Source organism: Mustela nivalis (assembly GCF_964662115.1).
Source record: "Mustela nivalis genome assembly, chromosome: 6".
NCBI lineage: Eukaryota > Metazoa > Chordata > Mammalia > Carnivora > Mustelidae > Mustela > Mustela nivalis.
In genome coordinates, this window is record NC_139025.1 from 118,973,970 (window position 1) to 119,000,256 (window position 26,287).

The window sequence follows — 26,287 nt, forward strand, 5'->3', positions numbered from 1 at the left end:
GTAAACCCCATTTCTAGGGGAAACTGAGGCAGAGAGCAGGTGCCACTCACCTAGCCTCTTACTCCATTGCCCTTCTTCCTGTCCTGTGGTTTTCTCTGGAGAAGTCCAGAGCAGAGGTGAGTGCTGGCGGGTGGCTGGGTCTCAGTGCTGGAGCAGGGTAGGCTCCTGAGCCCGTTGGAGTAGCCAGCATGAGCTTCAGAGCTAGACTCATGGGAGCTCAGCAAGTTAGGCCTGGCTGAAGGCAGCAGCCGTTTCTGGCCCAGCAGACACAGACCACTAATTACAGGCCCCTGTGGCTTCCGCCCTAGAGATTAGCAAGCCTAGAGATTAGCAAGTAATGCCCTCCACACCCATCAGGTGACCACCTTGCTTCCAAAAGCTTGGCACACTATCAGGTGAGTGTGCGCTCCAGTTCCGGTGCTTCTCCTATTAGGGTCTGACCTCAGGGAAGTCTCTTAAACCTCTCTTAGCCCCAGGTTCTTCCATTTGTAAAATGGGGCTAGAAATACCTGCTCACAGGATTGCTGGCAGGATTCAAGGAGCCCGAGAAGAGGTCTTCGTACAGTGCTCAGTACTGGAAGCTGTAATGACACCACTGGTGACTCGGAATGCCTCCAGTTTCTCCCCTAAAGGCTCGGGTGCAAACTGCTCATCTCCCCGTGAATCAAAGTGTGGCTCTTTGCCCGCATGTAGAAATATCTTCCAATTTAGCTATCTTTCCCAAGTGGCTCTGGAGCCCTACTTTTGAGGACCAAGGGAAGGCAGGCAGGAAAGCAGATGCTGCTGGCCAAGCCATGGGATCACTGCACTGTCTCAATGAGCAAGGGGCCACAGAAGCCCCGAGGACACCCTGACCTATAGTGAGAGACTAGCGAGACACAGAAGCACCCGAAGATAGAGGCGACAAAGAACAGGTTGGGAGGGTAGCCAGAGAGACAAATAAACTAAGGGGCTGTGACCATTCTGAGTTCAGCTGGGACAGTGGGAGCCCTTGAAATTAAAATGAAGTCTGCCCTTTGGTGTAAATATAAAAGAAAACATAGGGATTATAAACACAGAACCCCTTAGAGGCTCTCTGGCAAGGGAGACACTGATTAGGTTCAGCTTGGGAGGAACTACTCATGGGACGTGGAGTCAGAGGCTGTACCTGGGCCTCAGCAAGGCTGTAATGGGGTCTAAGACAGGTGCCCTGAGGGTCAGAATGGCCAGGATTCATGACTGCTTATGAGGGATGAGACGGGAGTCAAAGACACCAACGCCATGGCTGGGTGGACGATGGTGCCCCAGCTGGGAACCTGGAAGGCAGAGTGGGCTTTGGGCAAGATACTGCCCTCAGCCCTGGACCTGTGGAATTTGAAGACTCCAAGAAATGGAGTCTTGGCTCAGGGAGCTGAGTGTGGGAGTTTCAGTAAGGAAGGCAGAATTCTGAGCAATTTCCTCGGGAAGATGAAGGGGTGGGGGGGGAGATGAAGGGGGGTGAAGAGTTGGGGGGAGAGATCAGCGCAGTCACCTGGCCAGGCAGTGTGAGAGCTTCCCGCCTGGGGTCCACGGGTCCTTCTTTGGAGAAACCTGGAAGCAGTGGAAGGGGGCTGGGGCCTCCCTGGGTGGCTCTTCATCAGGCCAGGCCAACCCAAACCCAGAAGAGTCATGCTGGCTTCTTACCTGGGCCAGCAATTGCAAAGGAACACCTCAGTCAACCAGATGTCTCAGTGCAGTTGGTTTTTATTATTAAAGCCAAGATTGGAAAACGGCTGTCCCCACCCGCTGTCACCCTCCCACCCCCCTCCAGGTTCATTCCCTTATGTCCTATGGAGGTGAAAACTAGATTTGTCTGGAAAAGACTCCAAAATGCTCATGCCAAATGAAAGAATGAGGGCGGACGAAATAGGCTCAGATGGTGGTCTTTGTGATTGTGTCGGCTCCACCCAGGATGCTGGGAAAAGACGGCTTGGGGGTGGGGCTAAATAGCCCCTGCTCACAGTGCTGTTCCCAGGGGTCCAGGGTGGGAGCCAGGAACGGAAGGCAAGGCAACGGAAGAGGCGGGGCTGGTCCCTGCGCTCTACCCTGCTGAAGCTGGGCCACAGGCTGGTTTTGTAAAAATGGTTTAAAAAGACCCCAGCCAGGAGCACCACCCTCCCCTGAGCAGGGCCGGAGGAGATGCCAGCTCTAGGCTCTGAGGTCTGAGGCATGTGGCCCCCTGGCCTGGTGACACCTCCCCGGAGGCAGGCAGCACCCTGAGGGAGGCCAGGTGGGCTCCTGGGCCCAGCATGTGGCCCCTGGCAGCCTCCGGGGCCCTAGGAGAGCATCCTGATCATTCTCTGCCCTCCTCCCACCCTGCCCACCTGGAGGCTCTAGGCTTCAGGGACCCTGTGCAACTTTGGCTCTTTGGATTCCAAAGATCTGAACTTCTCCTCCAGCGTGGGTGCAGCAGGCTGGAAGTGGATGACAGGCTTGATCTGAAAGACTGTGAAGCCCTCCTGATTCTTCTGGTTGAAAAGACTTACCCTGTGCTCCAGCTCAGGGCTGGTCTGGGCTGAGCCCGCAGGGCTGGGCCAGGTGAGAGGGGCTGGGTCCAAGGCCCTCTGGGATGGGCAGGGGTCCTCGGACAGGGAGGACAGCAGGTCCTGGACCGTGGCCTCTGCCATCTGCTGCTGGGGTGGCGGCGGCAGTGGCCGAGGAGAGGGGCTGGGCTCTGAGGAGGGCTCCTCTCGGGCGGTGCTGCAGTCTGTGGAGGAGCCCAGTGTCTGGCTGCTGTTGCTCTGGGCCCGGGTGACGGAGCTGCGAGCGGAGCGGGAGGCGCTCTCGGACGTGGCACTGGCACAGGTGCCATTGCTGCTGAGCTTCAGGGGCACGTCGATGGAGAAGAGGTCGGAGGAGATATTGGGCTGGTGGATGTCTATGGCAGCTGTGGTGACGACACACACGGCTGGCTCTGGGACACCACTGTCTGCAACAAAGGAGGGGATGCTGGTCACATTTGGGCCTCTGCTACACCTCTGTAGGCCCTGCTGGGGGCGGCTCTGACCCAGATGGCAGGCAGGGAGTTTGCGCAAGCTCTACAGGGAGGGGGGGGTGGGGGGGTAGGGAGGTCTGGCTCTGCCGTCCCATCTGCCTGTGTCTGCTGCCCTGCCCCAGGGAGGGTTATGCCCTGCCCTCCTCTTGCCACGTTCTCTGGACATGTGACACGTGCTGGCCAATGATCCGTGCGATTGATCAGCGGTGGCAATTGAAACAGCCGTGCTCTGCCTGCAGTGAGCAGTGTTTTAGAACAGAGGGTAGCTGTTCCACCCCCAGGCGATGGAGGAAAGATGACAACCCGGGAGCAGCGTCCCTGGCTCATCTGCCAATGACCTGTTTTGATTTAAACCACGGAGATGTTGGGATTATCTGCCACTGCAGCATAGCCTAGTTTATCCTAATTCAGAAAGCCTGAGGCACAGGATTAGAATCTGGGCTTCATGGTGGAGTCATAGTTTTAAAAGGGGGCAAAACGAGAGTGACATGATCAGAGCTGTGGCTTCAGCAGGTTGCATCACCCCTGTAGGATGCCTTGTAGGGTGAGGACAGACGACACTCCAGAAGGTTTTTAAGGAAGTACCAAGGGGCTGCATGACAGTGGGTGTAGTGGGGCAAGGTCTCTCCCCAAAGTGGTGGGGAGAGTGCACTGGGGGTCTGAGCTAGAGATGGTGGTCTCTGATATCAGCAGATTGGATGCAGCTTTGAAAGAGAAGGAGAGAAGAGCTCTTTCGGGATGACACTGTAGGCAAGAAAACAATCCACTGTATTATACATCACACAATGTAACACTCTAGCCTCATAAGGGAGTATATGAGGGTTCATGGACTGTCAAAGACAAATTATGAGACTCAAGACATTGGCTAAGGAGAATGGGGTATTCTTGTAAAACTCAACCTTGCCCACAAATGAAAACCACTGAGACTTCTTTCCAGAGCATGAATGAAACAAATCGAGCAAGGACATACCCCATAACTGTTGCTTCTCAAGCCCAACTCTGCTGTTAACCTCACCCCATCGTCCTCATGCCATGAGGGGCGTGGGTTGAGAGGCACTGAGGTCTCTTAGATTTCTAGATTCCAGCCCCATTTCCACATGAGGGTCCCACATGCTGTCCTCATTAGTGATCACAGAGCACTCCTACCTTCACATCCATAGCCCCGGCACTGGACAGAGCTGGGAGCCAAAGCAACAGGTATTTGAACCTTGAACTCTGTCTGCAGTTATGGGCCCACAGGCACCAAGGGATGGGCACGCCAGGCCAAGCTATCCCCATTCTCAATGTTAGGGGCTGCGTGGGGCCACAGCGGTCTGGTGTGTGTAGAATGGTCCAGGACACAGACTCACCACTGCTGGGCCCGTTGTAGTATTGGCTGACGTAGCTGTTCATGTCATCTCTCACTGCGGCACCTTCACAGAGGAAACAGAAAGGGCAGCGTGGCGGCATGCCGAGAGTCTGAGAGCAGGCTGTGGCCAGTTTGTGCCCCTCCCTCTAGACCCCCACCCCTATCCATCACCACGGAAGGAGGCCCTGGTCTTCCTGGAGCTCTCTGCAGCTTCCCAGTGCTCAGTGGGGGATCTGCCCCAGGGCTGGGCTGCACTGGGCATCAGCAACCCAGGTCCTCGTGAAGTATCTAGCTTGACACAGGACAGAGGCAGGGCCTTTTCCTTCTCTGTCTTCATTTTCCCCATCTCTGAGATGAGGGATAAGGAAATAGTTGCTCAGGGCTTTTCCTGCCTGGATGGCCCAAGTCTCTGAGTCTACCCGGGGCTCTCAGGGTGTCTGGAAACACTGTCCTTGGTACAAAAGTCTCAAACCCTTGTTAGTGGCCCGACACAGCCAGCTGCAGGGGCCGATTCTTCACGATAGCCTGCTGGCTCGTCCGTCAGAGGACCCTGTCTCCCACACAGTACGGGGATGGCCTGGGGGCTGCACTTCCCTCCCCCTCCCCCGACCTACACAGTTCCTAGCAAGCAGTGAGCGCTCAGTAATTCGTTATTGCATGAGTAATGCGTGACAAGGTGTAAAGCCGTCCAAGGAGAGAACACAGGAACAAGAGTCTCAAGGAAATGTTGGTTCATCTTCTTGATATTAGTAAAGAAGGAGTGGGAGAAAGAAGAAGTGAGAAATTCCAAGTGGCCTGAGATTGGGAGGAAAAGCAAATGACCAGAGACCCCGAAAACCATCCCAAGGAGCTTGGCCTTTTTCCAAGGACAGTGAAGAATGATAGGAAAATCTGAACATGGTCAGGTGTGACTCACTCCCAAGGTTGTGGGGAGAGTAGTTCAGAAGGTGCCAGACTTTATGCAGGAAGATCAGAAATGATGCCCAGGAGAGGATGACAGGTTCTGAGGTGGGGACGGGTGGTGATGCCTGATGAGACAGAGAGAAGGGATAAGGGTCAAGTGATAATTAGGAGGAACCTGGCAGGGTTTGGAGAGTGACAAAATGAGGACCCTTGACTCCACTGAGTCAACTTGTCAGACTGAGCTCAGGGCTTGCTCTTTAGCAACTGGTCTACCCTGAGTCCTAGCGTCCTGAAAGGGTACTAGAATCAGACCTAATTTCAAACCTCAGCCCCACCACATTTTAGCTAAATGGTCTTCTCTAAGCCTCTGTTCGCTTACCCATTAAGGACGATAAAGAGGCTGACAAATGTCTGACTTCGCCCTCAACACACAGGAGTCTAGTCCTTCCTTTCCTACAGAAGTCTGCGGGAGCCCACACCCCTGGGCGATTCTCCCAGTTGTGGTGGTCTGCAAATGAATGGGCCAGATGCTTTCTGTGGCTGCCTTCCCTGGCACACCTGACATCTCTCCAAAAGCCAATCAGCACAGACCCTGGAAGGCTGCGTAGTGACAAATATAGACCTGGCTCTTAAAACCTTTTTTTGCCCTCTTTTGATCTTAAAATGCCTTCAGTAAGAGATGTGTTTTGCATTAATGCCTGAGTTGAAGGAGGGACCTAGGCCTGGGTCCAGGATCAGGCAGCAATGCGCCCTCCAAATCACACAGCCATACAGTTCTCTGTGGCTTTTCATAATTCATGTGGTAAATGCTCTCTGTCCCTGCAGTTCACCCTGGGAAGTAGGTGGAGGCTGGTGTAGCTGCTCCTGGCAAGCAGTGAGAGGAGGTGGTGGCACCAGGTCTCTTGGGCCAGACAGGAGGTTCTAGTCACTTCCCTTGGGATTATCCTTCGGCCTTGGCTGAGGGGTCCTTGTATACATGGGCAGAACTATGAACTATCCACAGACACATGAGAACTCATCCCAAGGAAATTACTCATAGAAGGTGGCCTGGGGTGAAGAAGAAAAACCCAGACCCCAGAAAACTGGACAGCTACATGCAAAAGAATGAAACTGGACTGCCTTATTACACCATACTCAAAAATAAACTCAAAATGGATGAAAGACCTAAATATAAGACCTGAAACCATAAATTCCTAGAAGAGAACACAGGCAGAAATCTCTCTGATGTCAGCTATAGCAATGTTTTTCTCAAAATGTCTCCTAAGGCAAGAAAAACAAAGGAAAAAATAAAATTACTGGGACTAGACCAAACTAAAAAGTGTTGGCACAGCAAGAGAAACCATCAACAGAATGAAAAGGCAAACTACTGAATAGGAGGAGATATTTGCAAATTATTTTTGATAAGGGCTAATATCCAAAATATATAAAAATTCATAGCCCTCCACAGCAAAAAAACCACCCAAACACCATTAAAACATGGGCAGTGGACTTGAACAGATATTATTCCAAAGACACCCGATGGCCAACAGACATATGAAAAGATGCTCAATGTCATTCATGATCAGGGAAACGTAAATCAAACAACAGGTGTTGGCAAGAATGTGGAGGAAAAGGGACCTTCATGCACTGCTGGTTGGGAATGCAAACCAGAGCAGCCACTGTGGAAAACAGTATGGAGGTTCTTCAAAAAGTGAAAAACAGAGCTACCTTACAATTTCACCACCTGATCCCAGAGAAAATGAAAACATTAACTGGAAAAGATACATGCACGCCTATGTTTAATGCAGCATTATTTACAATAGCCAAAATATGGGAGCAACCCGAGTATCCATCCGTAGATGAATGGATAAAGGTGTGGTACACAGAAATGTGTGCACGTGCGCGCACGCACACACACACACACACACACATTGGAATATTGTTCACAAAAAAAGGATGAGATCATGCTCTTTGAGGCAACATGGAGGGACCCAGAGGGTATCATGCTAGGTCAGAGAAAGACCAATGCCATATCACGTCACTTACAGGTGGAATCCAGAAAACAAAGGAATAAACAAACAAAAAGCAGCAACAGACCCATACATACAGAGAACTGGTAGCCGCCAGATGGGGGATAGGAAAACAGGCAAAGCAGGGTGGGAGCTGTGGGTTTCTGGTTATGGAATGAAGGGTACAGCACGGGGAATCCAGTCGATGATACTGTGTGTATGTGTGGTACTGTGTGGTATGGTGACAGATGGCAGCCACACTTGTGAGCACAGCGCAACGTACAAACTTGTAAAATCACTGTTGTACACCTGAAACTAATGCGACATTGTGAGTCAACTGCACTTCAATAAAAAAAAATTATTAAAAAGGGAAACCGCAAATCTTAATAAAAAAAACAAAAACAAAATAACCCAGATCCTAGTTCTTGTCCGTGTGTGCTGCTGCCATGAGAGCTTGAGCAGGCCGTATTCCCTTGTTGGGCCCCAGTTTCTTCCTCTGGACCACCAGGGGCTGGGGAGGCTCTCGAGGAGCAGATCCTAATGTGGCCTGGCTGGAGGGGCTCACGATACTTCCGCCAGCTCCAAGAGGGGTGAGACCAGTGCGGGAGGGGACCAGAGGTCCCAGGCTGTGGCCCGCATACCTGGGCAGGCATCGCTCACTCCTCCTGCTGGGGGCTCTCTACCACGGCCTGTGTACCTGGAAGGGAGCGCCCACCTCTCTGTTGAACAGCTGGGATAACCAGCTGTGGGCAGCTTCTTGTCTGTCTGTGCTCAGTAGGATCTCAGCGTGCCCCACCCCGCATGGGGTACCCAGGCCAGGACTCCTTGCCTCTGAGGTACACAATCAGGGCCTCCGCAGGGTGTCATGCCTTGGTCAAACAGCTCATCTTCATTTAATCAAGCCTTGCGGACAGTGGTCCTGCCTTCACAGGTCCCAGGGCTAATAAGACTCCTGCTCTTCACCATCTATGTGACAGACATTCTGATCCTTAAAAAGCCCTCCTGAGAGTCTCTTCTGGGAAACCACTCTCTGTTTCCCAGGAGGGAGCTAGCATTCACTGTGCCTTTCAAGCGCCACACCTTGGCTTTGGCACACACCACGCTTCTTTAATCCTCACCTCTGCCCTGCGAGGCCAGGGTGACTCAGGAGACCTGTCCTTCCCCAGATCTTCTGGCGAGATCACCCCCTCATGCAGCCCAGTGCCTTCCCTGTGCATACAGCGACTGCCCTACTCTGCGGACTCATGAGCCACCAGGGCTTCGGTGCGGTGGCAGGGCACACCAAGCCCTGACCACAGTTGGCTGGGTCACCCCCATGGAGGACTGGCATGTTCTGGAGCACTCTTAATCTTGGTTCAGTGCAGGGATCAGAGCTTCCTCCTAGCTCCGTGCTAACCAAGGATGACCCATCTTCATCCACGCCGTTGAAAAAAACCAGCTAGGCCAGGCCCGATGTCTCTCCTGAGCTCTTGGCTGATCTGGCCAACGAGACAACTTCTCCTACAGGACCTGAAGCCACCTCTGACGCATCATATCTGCAACAGAGCTCAGTTTCTCCCTCCACCTCCTTCTGGTGAATGGTTTCCTTGCCCACCCAGGCTGGGACCCTGGTCATTACGCGGTGCTCTCTTTCTTTACCAGCAGCCCAACTCCTACCAAGTCTGTGACTAGTCCAGGGACCCCTGATGCCTCTGCTGTGGTCCGGTGGTCCAACTGTAGGTCAGACCTCATGCATTCCCCTTTGGACTCTTGTCACGGCTGCAGGTTTAATGAATGGGATCACTAGCTCTGTGGATATGTATGACACTGAGCCCGGGTCTCACCCAGGTGGCCACTGCACGTTTGTCCAGGCTGCATGTGCTCTCTCTGCTCCAAACCTGGACCCACACAGGGGCCTCAGAATGAGCTTAAAGACACAGATCTGAGGGACACCTGGGTGGCTCAGATGTTTGAGTATCTGCCTTCGGGTCAGGTCATGATCCCGGGGTCCTGGGATCGAGTCCTGCATCAGGCTCCCTGCTCAGAGGGGAGCTTCCTTCTCCCTTCTGCTTCTGCCTACTTGTGCTCTCTCTCTCTCTCTCTCGACAAATAAATGAATAAAATCTTAAAAAGAAGAAATCTGAAAGCAAGGCCTGCCCAGACTCTTCTAGCAATGCTGGCGCTAGCCTTCCCCACTCTCTGCCTCAAGCAGGCTCTCTTCTCCAGAACAGACCAACTGGGCTGGGGTCATGTCCCCACCCATGGCAGGGGCTGAGAGCTTCTGAGGGCAGGGGCCTCATCTTACTTGGCATCTCCCTCGCACTCAGCACAGGGCTTGGCACATGGCAGCCTCCACTCGATAGTGCTGGTAGGACGGATGACCGTGTCTGGGTCAGAGGCCTGCAGGGTCTCCCGGCACTGTCCACCTCACCCTCTGTGAGGCCGTGTCATCCTACAACACACAGCCTTGTTCCCGGTCACTGGTACCTGCCTGGACACTAGTGACTGGTGGGGAAAGGAGGGGAAGCAAGTCCAGAGGCTTGTGACAAGGAATAGGACACCACTGAGCCTTCACAGGGGGTCTGCTCACCTTTCACCTAAGAATAATCCCCTGCTCCAGGGTTTGTCTTGACTCAGCCCCAAGGCACCCCAGGACCACAGAGGAGCCACCCCACACTGAGGATGGAGCTCAGGACACAGGCTCCCGGACAAACCCGCCGCCTTGTGGTCCCAGGCAGATTCCTAGGCACCCTGAGTCTCAGCTACCTCCCAAGTAAAATGCGGATGAAACACCTGGATGCTGGTGAGCTGTGAGGTTTACTGAGATAACGAATGTCAAGTCTAGCCTGGGGCTGTTCCTCTCCCCTCTGAATCCAGGCCCACGGTGTTCCCAACCCACCCCAACGTCTTTTTTTTTTTTTTTTTTTTAAGATTTTATTTATTTATTTGATCACAAGCAGGCAGAGAGACAGAAGGGGAAGCAGGCTCCCTGCCGAGCAGAGAGCCTGATGTGGTGCTGGATCCCAGGACCCTGAGATCATGACCTGAGCTGAAGGCAGAGGCTTTAACCCACTGAGCCACCCAGGCGCCCCCAGACCCCAAAGTCTTGAGCCTTCTGTGGCGGCTGTTGCAGCTGCTCTTGGCTGCCTGGCGCCTTTCTTCCTGGGGTGAAAGCATTCTGCAAATGCATCCTGACTAATCCGCCCAAAGCCCTTGGAGTGCTGGTCATGGCAACGCTCATTATCTGTGTTTGCCCCTTGGGCGGAGCCCCAACCTGCCTGGCAAGGCAGAGGCTGAGAGAAAGGGTGTGAGTCAGCTGGGGCCCCTGGAGGGGGTGGGAGGAGCTGTGCTGTGGGGTGGGGTGCCAGGACCCCACATCCTGTGCAGACACAGCCCCCAATGCTCAGACGGAAGCCCTGATTCTTAGTTTGGGGTTTCTGCTTCCTAACTCCACTTTGCTGCCCATGCCTCAGCAGCCCTCACAGGAAGGCACCTGCTGTGTGCCATGCATGAGGGCTGTGTCTATGACCAAAAGCCCAATACTTCTTAGAGAAGATATGCTTCTGCTACTGTTCTTATTCTGGAAAAACTGGGGCTCAGAGACAGGACCAGCAGCATAATTGTGGGGTCCCTTGTTCAAAAAACAAGAAGGTCCAGAAATAAACCCATGCATATGTGGCCAATTAATTTATGACTTTATGACAAAGGAGCCAAGGATATATAATTGGGAAAGGACACTCTCTTCAATAATGGTGTTGAGAAAACTGGACAGCCACATGCCAAAGAATGAAACTGGACCACTATGTTACATCACAACAAAAATTAACTCAAAAAGGATTAAAGACCTAAATGTGAGACCTGAAACCCTAAAACTCCTGAAAGAAAACATAGGCAGTCGGCATCTTGACATCAGTCTTGGCAGTGGTTTTTTTGGATTTGACACCGAAAGCAAAGGCAATAAAAATAAAAGTATACAAGAGGAAATACATCAAACTAAAAAGATTCTGCACAGCAAAGGAAACCATCCACAAAACAAAAAGCCAATCTACTGAATAGCAGAAGATATTTGCAAGTCATATGATAAGGGGCTAATATCCATAATGTACAAAGAACTCTTACAGCTCAACAGCAAAAAGAACCAAACCCATTAAAAAGTGGGTGGATCTCGAACAAGTCATCTAGATGGCCAACAGACACATGAAAAAATGCTCCACATCACTAATCACAGGGAAATGTAAATCAAAACCACAATGAGATATCACACTCGTCAGAATGGCTAAAATCAAAACCTTAAGAAACAACAAGTGCTGGCGAGGATATGGAGAAAAGGAACACTCGTGCACTGTTGGAGGAACGCAAACTGTTGCCACCACATGGAAAATGTATGGAGGTTCCTCAAAATATGAAAAAGAGAACTTCCATAGAATTCCACTTTGGCGGGGCACCTGGGTAGCTCAGTGGATTAAGGCGCTGCCTTCGTCTCAGGTCATGATCTCAAGGACCTGGGATCGAGTCCCGCATCGGGCTCTCTGCTCAGCAGGGAGCCTGCTTCCTCCTCTCTCTCTGCCTGCCTCTCTGCCTACTTGTGAGCTCTCTCTGTCAAATAAATAAATAAAATCTTAAGAAAAAAAAAAGAATTCCACTTTGGGGTATTTATCCAAAGTAAACAAAAACACGGACTTGAGAAGAGGCACCCCCACATTCATTACAGCATTTATCACAACAGCCAGCAACGTGAGTATCTAGTGGTGGGCAGATGAAGATGTGGTATATATGGACACACACAACATGCATGCACACACACACAACAGAATATTATTCAGCCACAAAAAAAGAAAGCAATCACAGCACTTGCAACATGGATGGCCCTGGAGGGCATTACGCTAAGTGAAATAAGTCAAGCAGAGAAAGACAAATACTGTATGAGCTCACCTATGTGGAATCTAAAGACTAAACAAAAACAAGAAACTCGGAGCTCACAGACACAGAGAACACACTGGTAGTTTTAGAGGTGGGGGCTGGGTGAAATGGGTGAAGGGAGTCAAAAGGTACAAATTTTGTTATGAAATAAATAAGCTTGGAGATATGATGTTGCACGGTGACTACAGTTAGTAGTGATGTATTGCATTTTTGAAAATTGCTAAGTGAGTAAATCTTAAAAGTTCTCATCAAGAGAAAAACACTTTGTGACTGTTTTGTAACATGTTAACTAGATTTATTAGGATCATTTTGCCATATAAATAAGTATGGGATCGTTACACAGTATACCTGAAAGTACTATGCTATATGTCAATCACACATTTAAAAAAAAAAAGCATTAAGAATTTCAGGAGGGTGACAGCAGAGCCGTGAACCAAGTTCAAGGCTGGGACACCCAGGGTCACCCAACCATGAAGCCAGTCCTACTCAGAGAGGTTAAGTCACTTGTTCAAGGCTGAGCTGAGATTCAAACCCAGCCTGAGTTTTCCACTCTCGTCCCTTCCTCCGGATTGCTGTAGCCTACTCTGCCCTGACAGCTGCCTCACTACTTCATGCGAGGACCTCCTGGTCCAGCTCGACAGCTCTGGAGATCCTCTGGATCCTCAGGGGCCCCCAGTCGTATTCCACTTGTATATACACCCCATCTACTTCATCCATCCACCACTGGACACTCACGTGGTTGCCCTACATTGGCTATTATGACGGATGCTGAAATGAATGTGGGTGAGGGAACTTCGTAAGTTAGTACCTTTGTTTACTTTGGATAATAATACCCCAAAGTAGAATTCTATGGAAGTTCTATTTTTAATTTTTTGAGGAACATGAGGAGGCCAGTGGTGGCAGAAACCCCAATTGGTCTCCACAGCACATGGGCCTCCCCCTCCTAGGGTCCACATCAGAGCCAGCTCTGCTTGGCAGAGGGGAAGCCCAGACCGGCTGGCCTGGGGCAACTCTGAGGGTTTCTGTGAGCGCCAGGGCAGCACAGAGGGACTCTGGGGTTTGCCGTGATATACAGTGCACCCTGTAGCACTCTCACCGGCGGGTGTAACTCATAAATTATGGGCTAGGTTCAAGACTAATAAATTTGGGAGGGAAGTATTAATGACCACACAGGGCCACCGGGAACTTGGCAGGCCCCAAAGCCTGGAACTTTGTAGCCTGGGTTTTAAAAATGATTTGTGCTAGAGCAAGTCTAAACAGAAGCTGGTCGGCGTTAGTCTGGGTCTGACCTGCTGACAACTGTTGAACCTCAGGAACCCCTCGGCACTCTGCCCGCCCTTTGGGGCTGCTCTCCCGCAGCAAACACGGCCCCCTCCCCAAGCTCCTGTCACTTCTTGCTCAGTTCTGCAGGTTAATCCCTGGACTGCCTGTGCACGCTTGTGACATGGTGGACTTCAGAGCCCTCACTGGCCTGATGGTCATCAGAAGAAACAAATGCTGCCCTTTCTCCATCCCCAGAGTGGCCTGGAGCACCCCTAGCTTGCTGGCCATAATTCTAATGTCATGGAAATCCCTCCCTGGACATAGCTCCTGGTCAAAGAGAAATCAGCCGGGAGATGCCCTCTCTCCTGGGCCCACAGGAGGCTGTGAATCACCCTCACCACTTGCTGCCCTCCTCCCCCGCTTCTGCCCTCTGCCTCAGAGCTTTGCTACTGATGGCTCTAGAGGTTGGCTGGGAGGTGGCCCAAGAGGCACACGGGGGAATGTATGGGGCAGGCGGCACAGACTGGGACTGGTGGAGGGCAGGTGTGCATCCAAAGAGGGGGCGGTGGGGGTCTCACAGGAGAGAGAAAGGAGGCCAGGGTGGGGGTCCAGGACTAGATGGGAGGGGCATCTGCAGCTGCTCCCAGAGGCACAGGTTTGGCATCTCTCTGGGAGGCCTGAGTGCCATGTTCAGACCCCCCCCCAACCCGTTCTGACCCCCAAGAGGGTGAGCACAAACCAGTGACATCCTGGTTGGTGACATCAAATTGACCCTAAGTGGGCTTCAAGTGTGACCCAGCTTTCTCCAGTCTTACTCTGCCTCCTTCTTTTCCTACCTGGAAGCCACATCTAAGGGGTCTTGGTTCAGAACAGAAAAGCAAGAGTGGCCCCTTAGCACTCCACCCTGGTCTTGCAGCTCCCAAGAACTGCATTTTGTTCTGGATGTCACTCCAAGAGGAACCAAAACAGTGGAATGTTCAAGGAGGGACAAAACAGCAAAAACCTGGGGGAGATTCTCCCCTGAGGATAGGTGTAGAAATGTAGTGACAGTCCCTGGACGAGAAAACACTTAGCGGCCAGTCTCCAAAAGGATGCCCTAGTGTGACATTGTGTGTCAAATATACCTCAATAAAAGAATAAAATGAAAGAATGCCTCAGCCCACACCAATGAGTAAAATCTGCAGCCAAGTGGGAGAGGTATGTACCTAGGGGCAAGACCTCAGCTCAGTCTGAGAATTACTTTTTTTTTTTTTTAAAGATTTTATTTATGAGAGAGAGAGAGTGTGTGTGCGTGAATGGCAGGGAGGGACAGAGGGAGAGGGAGAAGCAGACTCCCCGCTGAGCAGGAAGCCTGCTGGCTGTGGGGCTCGATTCCAGGACCCTGAAGCCAAAGGCAGACGCTTAGTGGATTGAGCCACCTAGGTGTGCCTAAAGACTACTTTCTAATAAGCAGAGCCATTTGAAGCTGAGTTGGTGTGGGCTTCCCTGGGAGGCTGGAGCACCTACTGTTAAAGGAAGGTAAACTGAGGCCAGTAAGAGTTTTAGATGGGATTAGTGTGTCGGCTGGACTCCAAGAAGTCTCTCCCAGTGCTCAAATTCTACAGTTTTGAGGTGTGAAGTTCTCTCAGAAGATCAAAATAGCAATTACTCCACTCCACAAAAGTCATTCCCAGTGCCTTCTCCAGAGCTTCCTCACACCCATCAGCTTCCTCATGTTTCCTTAGAGGCAGTCAGAGCTGGAGCTGTGAGTCCACTTTACAGAAGGGAACACTAAACCTCAAGTCATAGAGTTGTGGAGTAGCAGAGTCTGGGGCTCCAGCCTCCCGCCTCCCAACTGCCCAGCCCTGCCTGGCTGTGTTGGCAAGGGGAACATGGCATGGGAAGGTGAAGGGGCCCTTGACCAAGCTCTGGTTTAGGGTCCCACAGCCTGGGTTCCAAGCTCAGCACCATCATTTCCAGTGTGTGACCCTGTGAAATTCTTTTGACCTTTTTGGGTCTGAGTTTCCTGCTCCACAGGAGACAAAGGAGGTGTGAGGATTCAACCAGCTCACACTGTGAAAACTTCCCTTGGATGGGTTTGATAAACTTTAGTACCTTTACCTTTAAAGGTGAATTATTCTGAATTATTAGGGGAGGTCAATAATTAAAAGAATTTCTTAGTAAAGTGAAATAACCCCTTACCCATCATTTTAGTGGTAACATTTTCAGGTGCAAGTAAGGAAGGGAGGACTCAGATATGAACAGGAAATGTGCCTGATGGGGGGGAGGTGGTCTGTGCTGGGAGCACTCAGAATCCCTTTGGGGCCCTAAGGTGGGCACAGATCCTGCCTCCTGCCTGGCTCCCGATGCCACTGAGCTGAGGTAGATCCCTGGCCTGAGCCTGTTGGAACATAGCCTCCTGAAAGCCTGAGAAGACCCAAACCTGACCCATCTGCGTCCCCAAGTGCTGGTATTTTCACCCCATCACAAAACAATACCTGGCATTTGTGGGGCTTTTTGCAGCTCCGGAGGCCACGTGCACAGGCTTTCCTGAGCCTCCCAACAACCCTGTGAGGAAAGCTCTGCATTGTTTGCATTTGTTAGCTAGCAAAACCAAGGCTCAGAGGATTAAGTCCCCTGTCTGAGGTGACACCAGCTGGCCTTCTATTCAGTGTCCTGGGTCATGCCCCGTGCTCCCATTTCCATTAACATTACCCGCCATCCATCCATTTACTACCAGTGCCAAGACAGGTTTCTGGGCCGTACTGGCCGTGGCCCTAGGCCTGGACTTCCTCTCTGGGCCCTTGAGGGCTGCGCAGGCCAGTAAGGATCTCAGGTCTCGGGCTTGAAGCCTAGCTCTGCCATTTATTGGTGATGCGCCTTTACGACTTTTATTTCATCCACAAATAGTCAAGTCATACTTCCTATTGGCTCGGAGGACCGGGGAAATAACGCATGCAAAGCATGCCCGCGACCCACAGGCATGAAATGGGTACAAGTCACTAGGATCGTTTGGAGATTGGGTCGAGGTATCTTGGCTAAATGCTTGCTCCCAGGCTCAGAAAGGTTGTCTTGCACCCTCCACCCCGCCATCGGAGCCCCGCCCCAGTCTCCCCGAGACGCAGGCACTTGGGCACAGAGCCCTTGCTGGGGCCGGGCCGGACCGCGGGGGCCGTGGGCGGGCTCACCTGGCGAAGGCTGCAGCTCCTCCACGACGCTCTCGGCCGTTCTCTCCTCCGCCCACGTGCCGGCCTCCACCACCTTGTAGCGACTGCGCGGCTGGCTGAGCACGTGAGGGGCCTGCAGCGCGGCCTCGCGCTCCGCAGCCAGGTCCAGGTCCTGCTGCGCCAGGTGTGCCCGCAGCTGCCGGATCTCAAACTGCAAGAGAAGAGGAGCGGTAGGAGCGGTGGGGGGGGGGGAGTGGGCGGGGGGCGGCGGGCGGAGCCGGAGCCAGAGCCTGAGCCCGAGCCTAGGGGCCGGAAGGTGTGCGCGGAGCGTCTGCAGGGTGGGTGGGGTGGGCACTACAGGGCTCCAGTGACACCGATCTGGATCGCAAGAGCCGTTTCTGGAGTCTTCTCCAAGTACTACAGCGTGTTACTGTGTCTCATTCCTGCAATACTGTACAGTGTCGCTGCATTGGGAAGACAAGGTGGCCATGAGAGGAAACACGGCCGTGGTCTGTGGGAAGCGCGCTGAAGGAGGGATCGGAAAACCTGGATTGGAATCTTTTTCTGGCTCCTTGCCTAAATGTGTGACCCAGATGGTGCTTGTCAAAGCGAAAGCCATAGTCAGGGGTCTTAGACGGATGCTGAATGGAAGACCGCATGCCCCGGAACAAACAGCGCCAGCCTAACCAGCCTTGGGAGCCCACCCTGGCATCCTGTGCTCCCTGGGCTGTCTGTCCATTGGCCATTTGTCTTCCAGCAACACCCACTTCCCTCTCCTACGAGGTGTTCAGAAAGGACTGGGCTCCATTCCCCGCTCTGCAACTTTCTGGCCCTCTGGCCTCTGTTCCCTTGTCTGTATAATAAGGGGTTCTCGCCCCCTAGATCTCTTTAAGGACATGAATGCTATGTAAGGGCTGTGTAAAACACTGCACACATTTTGATTTTGGTTAATTTTGTTGTTGGGGAACCAAAGAGGTTCCCAGATGCTTCTTGGGTTTGTGGCTGAAATGGCTGTTTACACTCTGGGACCTTTCTGGGCCATCTGGGCCAAGACAGCTTGGGTCTGACATTGAAGGACCTGGCTGTGGGTTCAGCGGCCAGGAGAGCTTTCACTGCCACCTAGTGCTCCAAGCACACATTGCATCGCTGTGCATAACCTGCTGGTAAACCCAGAAGGCCTGAAACAGGCGTGTAGGAGCTTGCGCGCACATGCAGGGTGGTCCCAGGGAAGTCCAGTGACTGGGATCCCTACCTAGATTACCTACTTGCTCATGATAGTCAGCGTCCAGCCCTGACCCCTCCCTGTAAAGTTAGCTTCACACCTCCAACTCCTACCTGACAGCAACACGGAATTGGGAGATAGGAATCACAAACTCAACCTGGTAAGAATAGGAGTCTTCACTATATCCAAGAACTTGCTCCTCACGTGGTTTTATCTCATCTTAGCTGGAGCCAAAAATGTCATCACCTCCCTTGCTTCCTTGCTTTCCCTCCCCCACCATCCAGTCTGTCCCCGTGTCCGGCTCCACCTCCAAGTGCTACCCCAAGCCTGTCTACCCCCCTCCACCTCCACCACGTGGGCAACTGCAACTTCTACAGCCTTTTACCATCCCCAGTAGGAATCAGTGGGATTCTCACAAACCTAGATCAGATCATGTCACCCTCACGTTGTCTACAGACCTCAGTTGGGAGAAAACCCAACTCCTTACCCTTGACTTACAAAGCAGGTGCACCGTCTGGCCCTGCCCATCTCAGCCTGACCCCCATCCCCCCAAGGTAGCCATCCATGTACTTTGTCACACCAGCCTCTTGAATGTTCTGCATTATACTTATCACCTTCTGATACTTTAAAATCTATTTTAATATTTTTCTTTTGGTGTCAGTGAAATGCACAATTAAACCACTCACTAACATTAGGGTCGCCAGGCAGCAGACTGACATCGGGGCAACCTCCCAATGTCACTGTCCACATATTTTGTCTCCAGGATCACTCAGTTTTTCAGAAAACCCATCAGCCTCTGGCTGCCTCTGTGTTGGGAGCCGGGCAGGGGAATGGGGTAAAGGAACCCTCTATTACATGGAAGGATTTCCACTGAATCCTTGGTTTCAGCCCTGTGCCTCTCCCCAGGCCCTTTTCTAACCCAGGGCCCACCTGCAGAGCCCTCTGGTTCAGTTTCTCCAGAGAACAAACCTCTGTGATTCCTGTACAGTGGGGGAGATGTGGTTTCTTGGCTGTGTAGGATTGGGATGGCATCTAGGGGGCTCAAATGTTGTGTGTACAGGCATTTAGCCAACCTCTCTCCCTTTTCTCAGCTTCCGGTTTGTTCACCCCAACTCTCAAGGGTTTTGAGGGGAGAATTAGCCCATTTCCCTCACTATGCTCTTTCGTTATAATTTCTCCACTCTGGTAGATTGGTTACCCCTTTCTCATCCTCTGTCCATTTCCCTCAAATCCACTGAAATCTCTATCCTCTTGGTTGTTATGAATAGGCCTTCCAGGGACACTTTCTTAATTCTTATGTGTTTATAGTTTTTAAATTATCATTTTAGTGGAGTTTGGGAAAGAAGATCAGATAAATATGTGTGGTCATTCTACCATTTTCTATAAGGACTGCCTATTGGTTTTCCCTCTCTTACTTCAGTGATAGTACACAGGTTAAAAACAAACAAACAAACCCTGATGAGTAGTTCATACTAACCTCTGTGGTGTAGATACCCCTCCAAGACCAACTGCAAACTACCAACACAATGTCATGGAGAGCTGGGAAGAAGTGTACTTAACTGGCCCCCAGGAGTGAGAGCTCCAGCCCATGACCGCAGCCCTTCACCCCTTAATAAAATATAGTCTCTGCAAGAGCAGGGGTCTTGTCTGTTTTGTTGCCTGGTAGAGAGAAGGCACTCAATAAATATTGTTAGATAAATGAATGCATGAACTAATTAGCTTTTCTCAATTCTGTGGTTTCAGACTGAGCCCCAATCCTAGCCCAAAGATGAGACAAAGTCTGAGCCCTGACCCTGCTCGCACACTAAACTCTGACCATGGTCACAAACTGAGCTCCAACCATAGTTATGCTGTGAACCCTACACCTGCTCACACACTGAGTCCCAGGCCTGATCCCATACTGAGCCCTAACACTGCTCTTAGTCTAGGCTCTGACTCTAGACTTCAAGAACCCAGTACTCGAATGGGTCTATTATTTGCAGAGGCTGAGAAAGTGAGGCTGGCTTTCTGTGGGGTGGCCTTCTGACCATGGGGAGAGAGGTCAAACCACCCCTCTGGCAGCAAGTTCTCAGAGGTCCCATAGGGCTGATGAGGCAACCCTCCTGAGCTCCACGGGGGCTAGAAGCCCCTCTTACCCAGGCTGATCTGAACTTCCCATGGGCATACATAGCCCACTTTCTCCAAGGCTGCTCATCAGGGCCAGGAGGCTAATGGCCTCCTAGGCCACTCTGAGCAGATGCATTATTGATAACTTGTAATTGATCCAGAGCTGCCCGTTAGTGTCCCACTGGAATTTAGGCCAGACAGCCAGAGGCCAGGGCTTGCCCAGCCCCAAGCCCATATGTAGAGACATAGGTACATACATTAAAACAAGGTTTAGGCTAGAGATATGAACCCCAAGTGTATGGAATTCTCCTAGGCAGGCAGGCATGCATTCATTCACTCATTCAGGTAAAGCATGGTGAGGGCTATGTTAAAACTCTATTATGTGGTTTGGAATGGAAATGCCTCTCCCAGCTTGGAAGTCAGTCCTCAGTGGCCCCAAGTGAGGGGGGCCATGTGTGCTGCACTGCAGTAAATCTCCCACGCCAGTCCTAGGGGCTGGCCCTGGGTGGCATTTGTTGCAGGGAAGGCCTGGTGTGTCTGCAAGACAGAGGACTGGGAGGTGAGAGAGGCTGGGGAGATCAGCAGGGTCCACTCCAGGCACAGCCTGTTAGCCACAGTAAGATGTGATAAGATGTTAGCCTTTTTTAAAAAAAGCGACAAGAAGCCTCTGAAATCTTTTGAAGAGAAGGCATAGTGCTGGAGGAGGTGGTGTGCTGATTGAAGTGAGCACTTTGGAAGGCCCATGCTGGTAGCAGAGCAGAGAAGGACTGGGCGGAGATGGGCCAGGTTGGAAGTAGGACCAACAGTCGAGATGCTACTTCTGCAGCCCAGGCTTGATGACCAGAATTTGGACTGGGTTGGAGACAGTGGAGACAGGAGGTGAGGAAATTATTTAGGAGGTCAAAGTGTCAGCATGGGCGTGCACTGGAACGGGTGAAGGAGAGGGATGTAATTTTACAAGCTTCAGAGGGTGTGGTGGCTGGATGCTCTCAGCCCTTGGCCAAGGAGGAAGGACAGACGCTTTACAGGGAAACTGCAGATAGCTCTCTGGCTCTCAGCTCAGCCCAGCTCAGTTCCAGGGGACTGGCAGGGCCCTGAGACCCTTAGAGCCTGGCTGCTGCTTTCCCTATACTGAACAAGGCTATGTGTGCTTCCCTAGCTGACCAAAAGCCTGTCAGGGGTCCTAGGATATCAGGACCTAATTAGTCAGTGGGTAAACTGGGGCTCCAGGTGGGAAGGAGTCTCTGTCCTGGGAGACAGGGTAAGGGAAAAGCTAAGACTACAGGATGCATCAGAAGCAAAGCCAGGCCCAGACCCCAGGCCTCTGACCTCTAGCTTCACAGACTTTGTATCAAGGTGAAGCCTTAGGGACCAGATGAAAGAGACTGAGCTCAAGTGGTACACAGAGGGCTTCAAGGCTACAGGGGCTAGGAAAGAGCAGGAGGCTCCCAAGTGGGGAGAAAGTAAGGGCTGGAGGAGGCAGGAGCCTGAGTTCTCAGCCCATTGCGCTCCCTCACCCTGACTTGTGGTGAATCTCTTCCTTTTGGGGCCTCGGTTTTACTGTGTTTTCAATAAGGCAAATAGACTAGCTAAACTCTTGAGTCTATGACAAGGACCATGCTGGCTCTGGGACCCCAGCTGGGAGGGAATAAAGCACAAGGGACAGGTAGCTCCTGTCTTGAGGGCCACCCCAGCTCCCTGATGAAATGCCCCACTCCCAGAGGGCCGACTCTTTACAGAAAGATAACATAATCCAGAATCCCTAAAGCACATTATCAACAATGTGTAGCACACAGTAAAAATTACTATTCATGCAAACAAGCACAAAAAGAATTGATTATAAAAACAGAGCAGACACCTGGGTGGCTCAGTCGGTTAAGCCGCTGCCTTCTGCTCAGGTCATGATCCTAAGGTCCTGGGATTCAGTCCTGTATTGAGCTCCTTGCTCAGCAGGGAGCCTGCTTCTTACTCCTGCTTCTTACTCCTGCCTGCCACTCTGCCTGCTTGTGCGCATGCTCTTTCTCTCTCTGACAAAAACAACAACAACAATAATAACAAAAACATAGAGCAGTTCAGAGGCTGCTTAGAATTTCCACTGAAGATGACTTAGGTCTATTTGAGTTAGCAGATAAGGACTTCAAAATTACTGTGATTAATATGTTAAAGTGGGGGAAAGATGAGCAGAATGGATGTAGCATTTCAGCAGAGAAACAGAACAGAAAAGGAATCCAGTGGAGCTCCTAGGACCTCAACATGCAATGTCTGAGATTGGGTTTTCCACTGTGTGGGTTTAGCAGCAGACTGGACATGGTAGAAGGTAAGACTGTTGAACTTGAGGATAGGTCTATAGAAAAATATTGAAACTTATGGCCAGAAAAGAAGAAAAAAAAGGGAGAGTGAGTGAACAGAAGAGGGTGTAAGATGGAAGGCATGCTCCAAGCGCCGAACATGCAACCAGAGCTCCAGGGGAAGGATGGAAGGCTGAGACAGAAGCAATCGGTCAAGAAATCGTGGCCAGGAACTTTCCAAATCTAATGAAAAATATCAATCCACAAATTCAAGAAACACAGAATCCTAAGCAGGATAAACACAAAAACCCCACCCCTGGACACGCTGCAGTCAAACTGCTGAAAACAGGTAAGAAGGAACACCCAGGCTCTCAGGGCTTGCCTGGGCCTCCAGGGCTGAAGACACATGGGGAATTCAAGACCAACCTGAGACCCAGGAAGAATGAAAGTGCAATCACAGCCCTTCTTAATGTGCATCATTAGCTAAGTATTTCTATCAGATAACCGGACCAGATCCGCCAGGATCCACAGGGAAGCCCTCACTGTGCATTACAGAGCAGTCAGGCCCCTTCCATTGGGGCTGGGCTTTTAGTGGCTACCCAGGTGGGGCCAGACCCCTGGGGCGGCAGGGCGGGCACACCCAGTCCATCTCTGCCTTTAATGGTCTGGTTTGTGGAGTACACTTGACACGGCCTTGGCCTGATCAATGCACACTCCGGCCAGAAGCTGGACGGTATCTAATGCAACAGCAATAATTTTCTTCCATCCAAATAGTGCTGTCTGCACAGAATGCCCTGCCTTCAAACCTATCTGCCATTGGGATGGCATCCAATGTTTATTTCCATTAGTTTTGCCATTGTTGGTAACAATAAAAATCAGGAGACAGTTGCAAACTAATGATTTAGGAGCGGGGGAAGCTGAATTCGACCTTGGCCCCTTTCCATCCTTTGTGAAGATGACTGGTAGTTGGCCATAAATTTAAATTATGGCAAAAGGATAACATAAGTTATTCCTCTGATGGCTAATTTTATCAGCTAAATAGGCCTGTCATTAAAGCTATCTGCTGTTTTACAAATCACTTCCCATGCTTAAACACACACACACACACACACACACACACACACACACACACACACACACACACTTCCCTTCCCACAGTGGAATCTTGAATAATCCAGGTAACAAAGACAATTGTGCTGAGCTGGGGACTTGTGGCCTCTCCAGGAAAAAAGAGGGGACTCTCTGGAATGAGCTATCAAGCACCACCCCCAGAACCAGGATGGGACCACTTTTTTACGATTTCCAATCTCTTGATGGCCACAGAGGCCCTGCTCTGAGTTGGCTGCCCAGCCTCAAAGGTGAGAATTTGTGCAGCCATTGGCCTTCTGTCAGGTGTGCTGAGTACCAGGGAGCTGTGGGTGCAGAGCAAGGCCCCCAGGTCACCTCTCACGACCTAACAAGTGGACTATAACCCCCTGCCATGAGGGGGTTATAGAAGGAACACCCAGGCTCTCAGTGTGGATGGAGGGAAAGGTGTGTGGCGGGGAAGGAGGAGGGGGAGGATCAGGACACCACCCCTCCTACCATTGCCTACCACCACCAGAAATGCCTGTTGCTTGAGGTCAAGATTATTATCCTGTTTCTTCTAGAAAAAGGTCAGGGAGACTTGCACCACCCAGGGAGGATTACTAAATGTGACTATGTCCATGGGATTAGGGAGAGGGGCAGAGAATGTCATGAGCCCATGGGCGTCATTTCAGGTGACTGTTTTCTTCTTGGGCACATAGACCACTTCGGTCAGCCTCTGGTGCCTCAAGTGTGCCTGTGTGACTGAGTTCCACTGACAAAATGGGGGCAGAAGCCTGACTAACTGCATAACTCTCTACTTCTCCTCCATTGAAGGGAGAAAGCCCCAAGGACTTAGCAGCAGCAGTTAGAAAATGACCGGCTCCTGGAGGCCAGAGTGACGGGGGACTGGGGAGCCATCACCAGCTGTCCGTGGCAACTGCACTGGGCTGTGATGTGAATGACAAACTCCTCTTGTGTTAGGCCACTGTGATGTCTGGATTTGTCTGAAGTAGCAGCTTATGTTACTCCTGCCAGTGACTTGTCCAGACACCCTGTTTCTGGCGGAAACAGGCAGACGGACCTGATGCTGAGTTCCATCCCCCGCCCTCCACCACAAGGCGACCCTGGGCAAGCAACGGCCTCTCTTAGCTGTTGTCTTTCCATTTACAAAGGGGTTAATAAGACCTAGCCTATGCACTCTGACTGTAAGGTCAAAGGAAGCTAAAATACACGGGGGTGCATTTGTAAGTGGTCACAATTATATGAGTGATTATTTTACTCTCTTTCCTTTTTTTTTTTATATTTACTGAAAGACTCCAGTAGACCAGACTTTATATATGATACTTGAATTAGTCTGATCCTTAGAGCATCCTCATGACATAAGCCTTGTTTCCTCCATTTTTTCCAACAGGGAAACTGAGGCCCAGGGATTAAAGGGGAGATTAGCCGCTGGCAGAGCAGAGGTCAGAATCTTGCTTGTTGGCCCCTTGTCTAAGCAGACTCCCTCCACCCCTCCGGGCTGCCCCCACAGAGGACTCCTCATCCAGGGACTGATGCTGGCCCAAGGCCCAAGGCTGTCCTAAGGGGTTCACAGAGCTCCATGTGCCTCCTTGCAGGCTGGGCCTCAAGTCACCCTCGATACCTGGGTTTTTGCGAATGGTCTCAGGGTGAATGGTACTGAGGAAAGAGAAATGAACTTTCTTCCATCCTTCCCACAGGACCCAGCAGAGAAGAGAAATACATTTTGACAGTGAGCCAGGCTGGATCCTATTAACTCTAGGCCAAAGGCAAAGCTTACGGGGCAAAGAGCAGGTACAACGAGGACTTCAGAATATGTCTCAGAATTAGAGCTAGATCCTGCACACAGCTGTACATAAACCCTCAGAAGCGGTTTCTTAAGATGAGCTGGAAGAATATATCATTGCAGTGACTTAACTATTGCACCTCAAACAGTTTTAATCTCTGAAGCGGCCAGTACATGGAGACAAAGAACTCACACCATCTCTCCGAAGGACAGTAACTAGCATCCCACCTCTGGAGCTCATCTGTGTACCGGCAAGATTAACTCCGAAGAAAATCTGGCCAAGATCCAGACAGAGAGCAAAATACAAGGGAAAGGGGAGGAACTTTCCACAGAGGATCTGAGGCTATCTGCTCCCGTCACAGAAGGGAGCAATCTGGAAGCAGGCCGCCAAAGGCCAGCCAAGGCTTCGGAAAAATAAGACTGCCTAACATTAGAGTCTCCTCCTTTTTGCTGGCCCCAGATTTCCAGGAGGAATCTAAGGATGAGGTGAGCCTAGCAGGCAGAAGAGATCATGGACATGAGGGAAACACTGTGTCCTGTCTCCCTGTGAAGACCAGAGGCCAGTGTGATTCTAGACGCAGGGGGAGCACTGCAGTGAAGGGGTAAGAGACCCTGTTTCCATCCTCATCTCCTAATTGCTGTGTGATGTTGGGCACACTTCTCCCCTTCTCTGGGCCTCAGAGCGCCCCCGTGTGCCGAATCTAGAATTGTGTCAGATGCCCTCTAAGGACACTTTCATTTATAACATAAGGTGGTCCCGGGGCACAATGGGTGTGCCTGTGGTAAGAAGGGAGCTGCCACGTGCCACAGAAGATCAAATGTACAAGATATTCATGCAAGAAACCAGCAAACTATGTCACCCAAGAGTCTTTACAGGGTCACAGCGACAAGCAATTTAAGCCTTCTAAAAAAGCCAAGATGAATAAAACAGAGTAACTTTACAGAGCAGAGATCAGACAACGTCAGACGGTGAGAAGTCATGTTGACAGCAGGTTCCCTCGATGTGATGTGATGTGACGATCTTCCTCCCCTAAAACCCATTACTCCAGTCTAATCATGAGAAAAACATCAGACAAATCCCCATCATGGGGCGTCCTACGCAATACCTGAACGGTACTCCAAATGGTCAGTCATCAAAAACAAAGAAAGTCAGAGGAACTTTTATAGCCAGGAGGAGCCTAAAGAGATATGATAACCACAGGTAATGCGGTGTTCTGAATGGGATCCTGGAACAGGTCA

At 51.2% G+C, this 26,287-nt stretch overlaps 1 protein-coding gene across 2 annotated transcripts in view; it reads right to left on the reverse strand.

The window, feature by feature from the left end:
- Nucleotides 1-2,260: 2,260 nt before the first annotated feature.
- Nucleotides 2,261-26,287, reverse strand: part of TMEM266 (transmembrane protein 266) — a 71,527-nt gene continuing 47,500 nt past the window's right edge. The window contains exons 9-11 of one of the 2 annotated variants that reach the window (XM_082735993.1): nt 16,582-16,771; nt 4,363-4,425; nt 2,261-2,947 (exon numbers count right to left, since the gene is read on the reverse strand). In XM_082735993.1, the coding sequence (XP_082592119.1) occupies nt 2,352-2,947; nt 4,363-4,425; nt 16,582-16,771 (849 nt within the window). In that variant the 3' untranslated portion in view covers nt 2,261-2,351. The remainder of the gene's footprint in view (nt 2,948-4,362; nt 4,426-16,581; nt 16,772-26,287) is intronic. The other variant, XM_082735994.1, reaches the window with a different exon arrangement.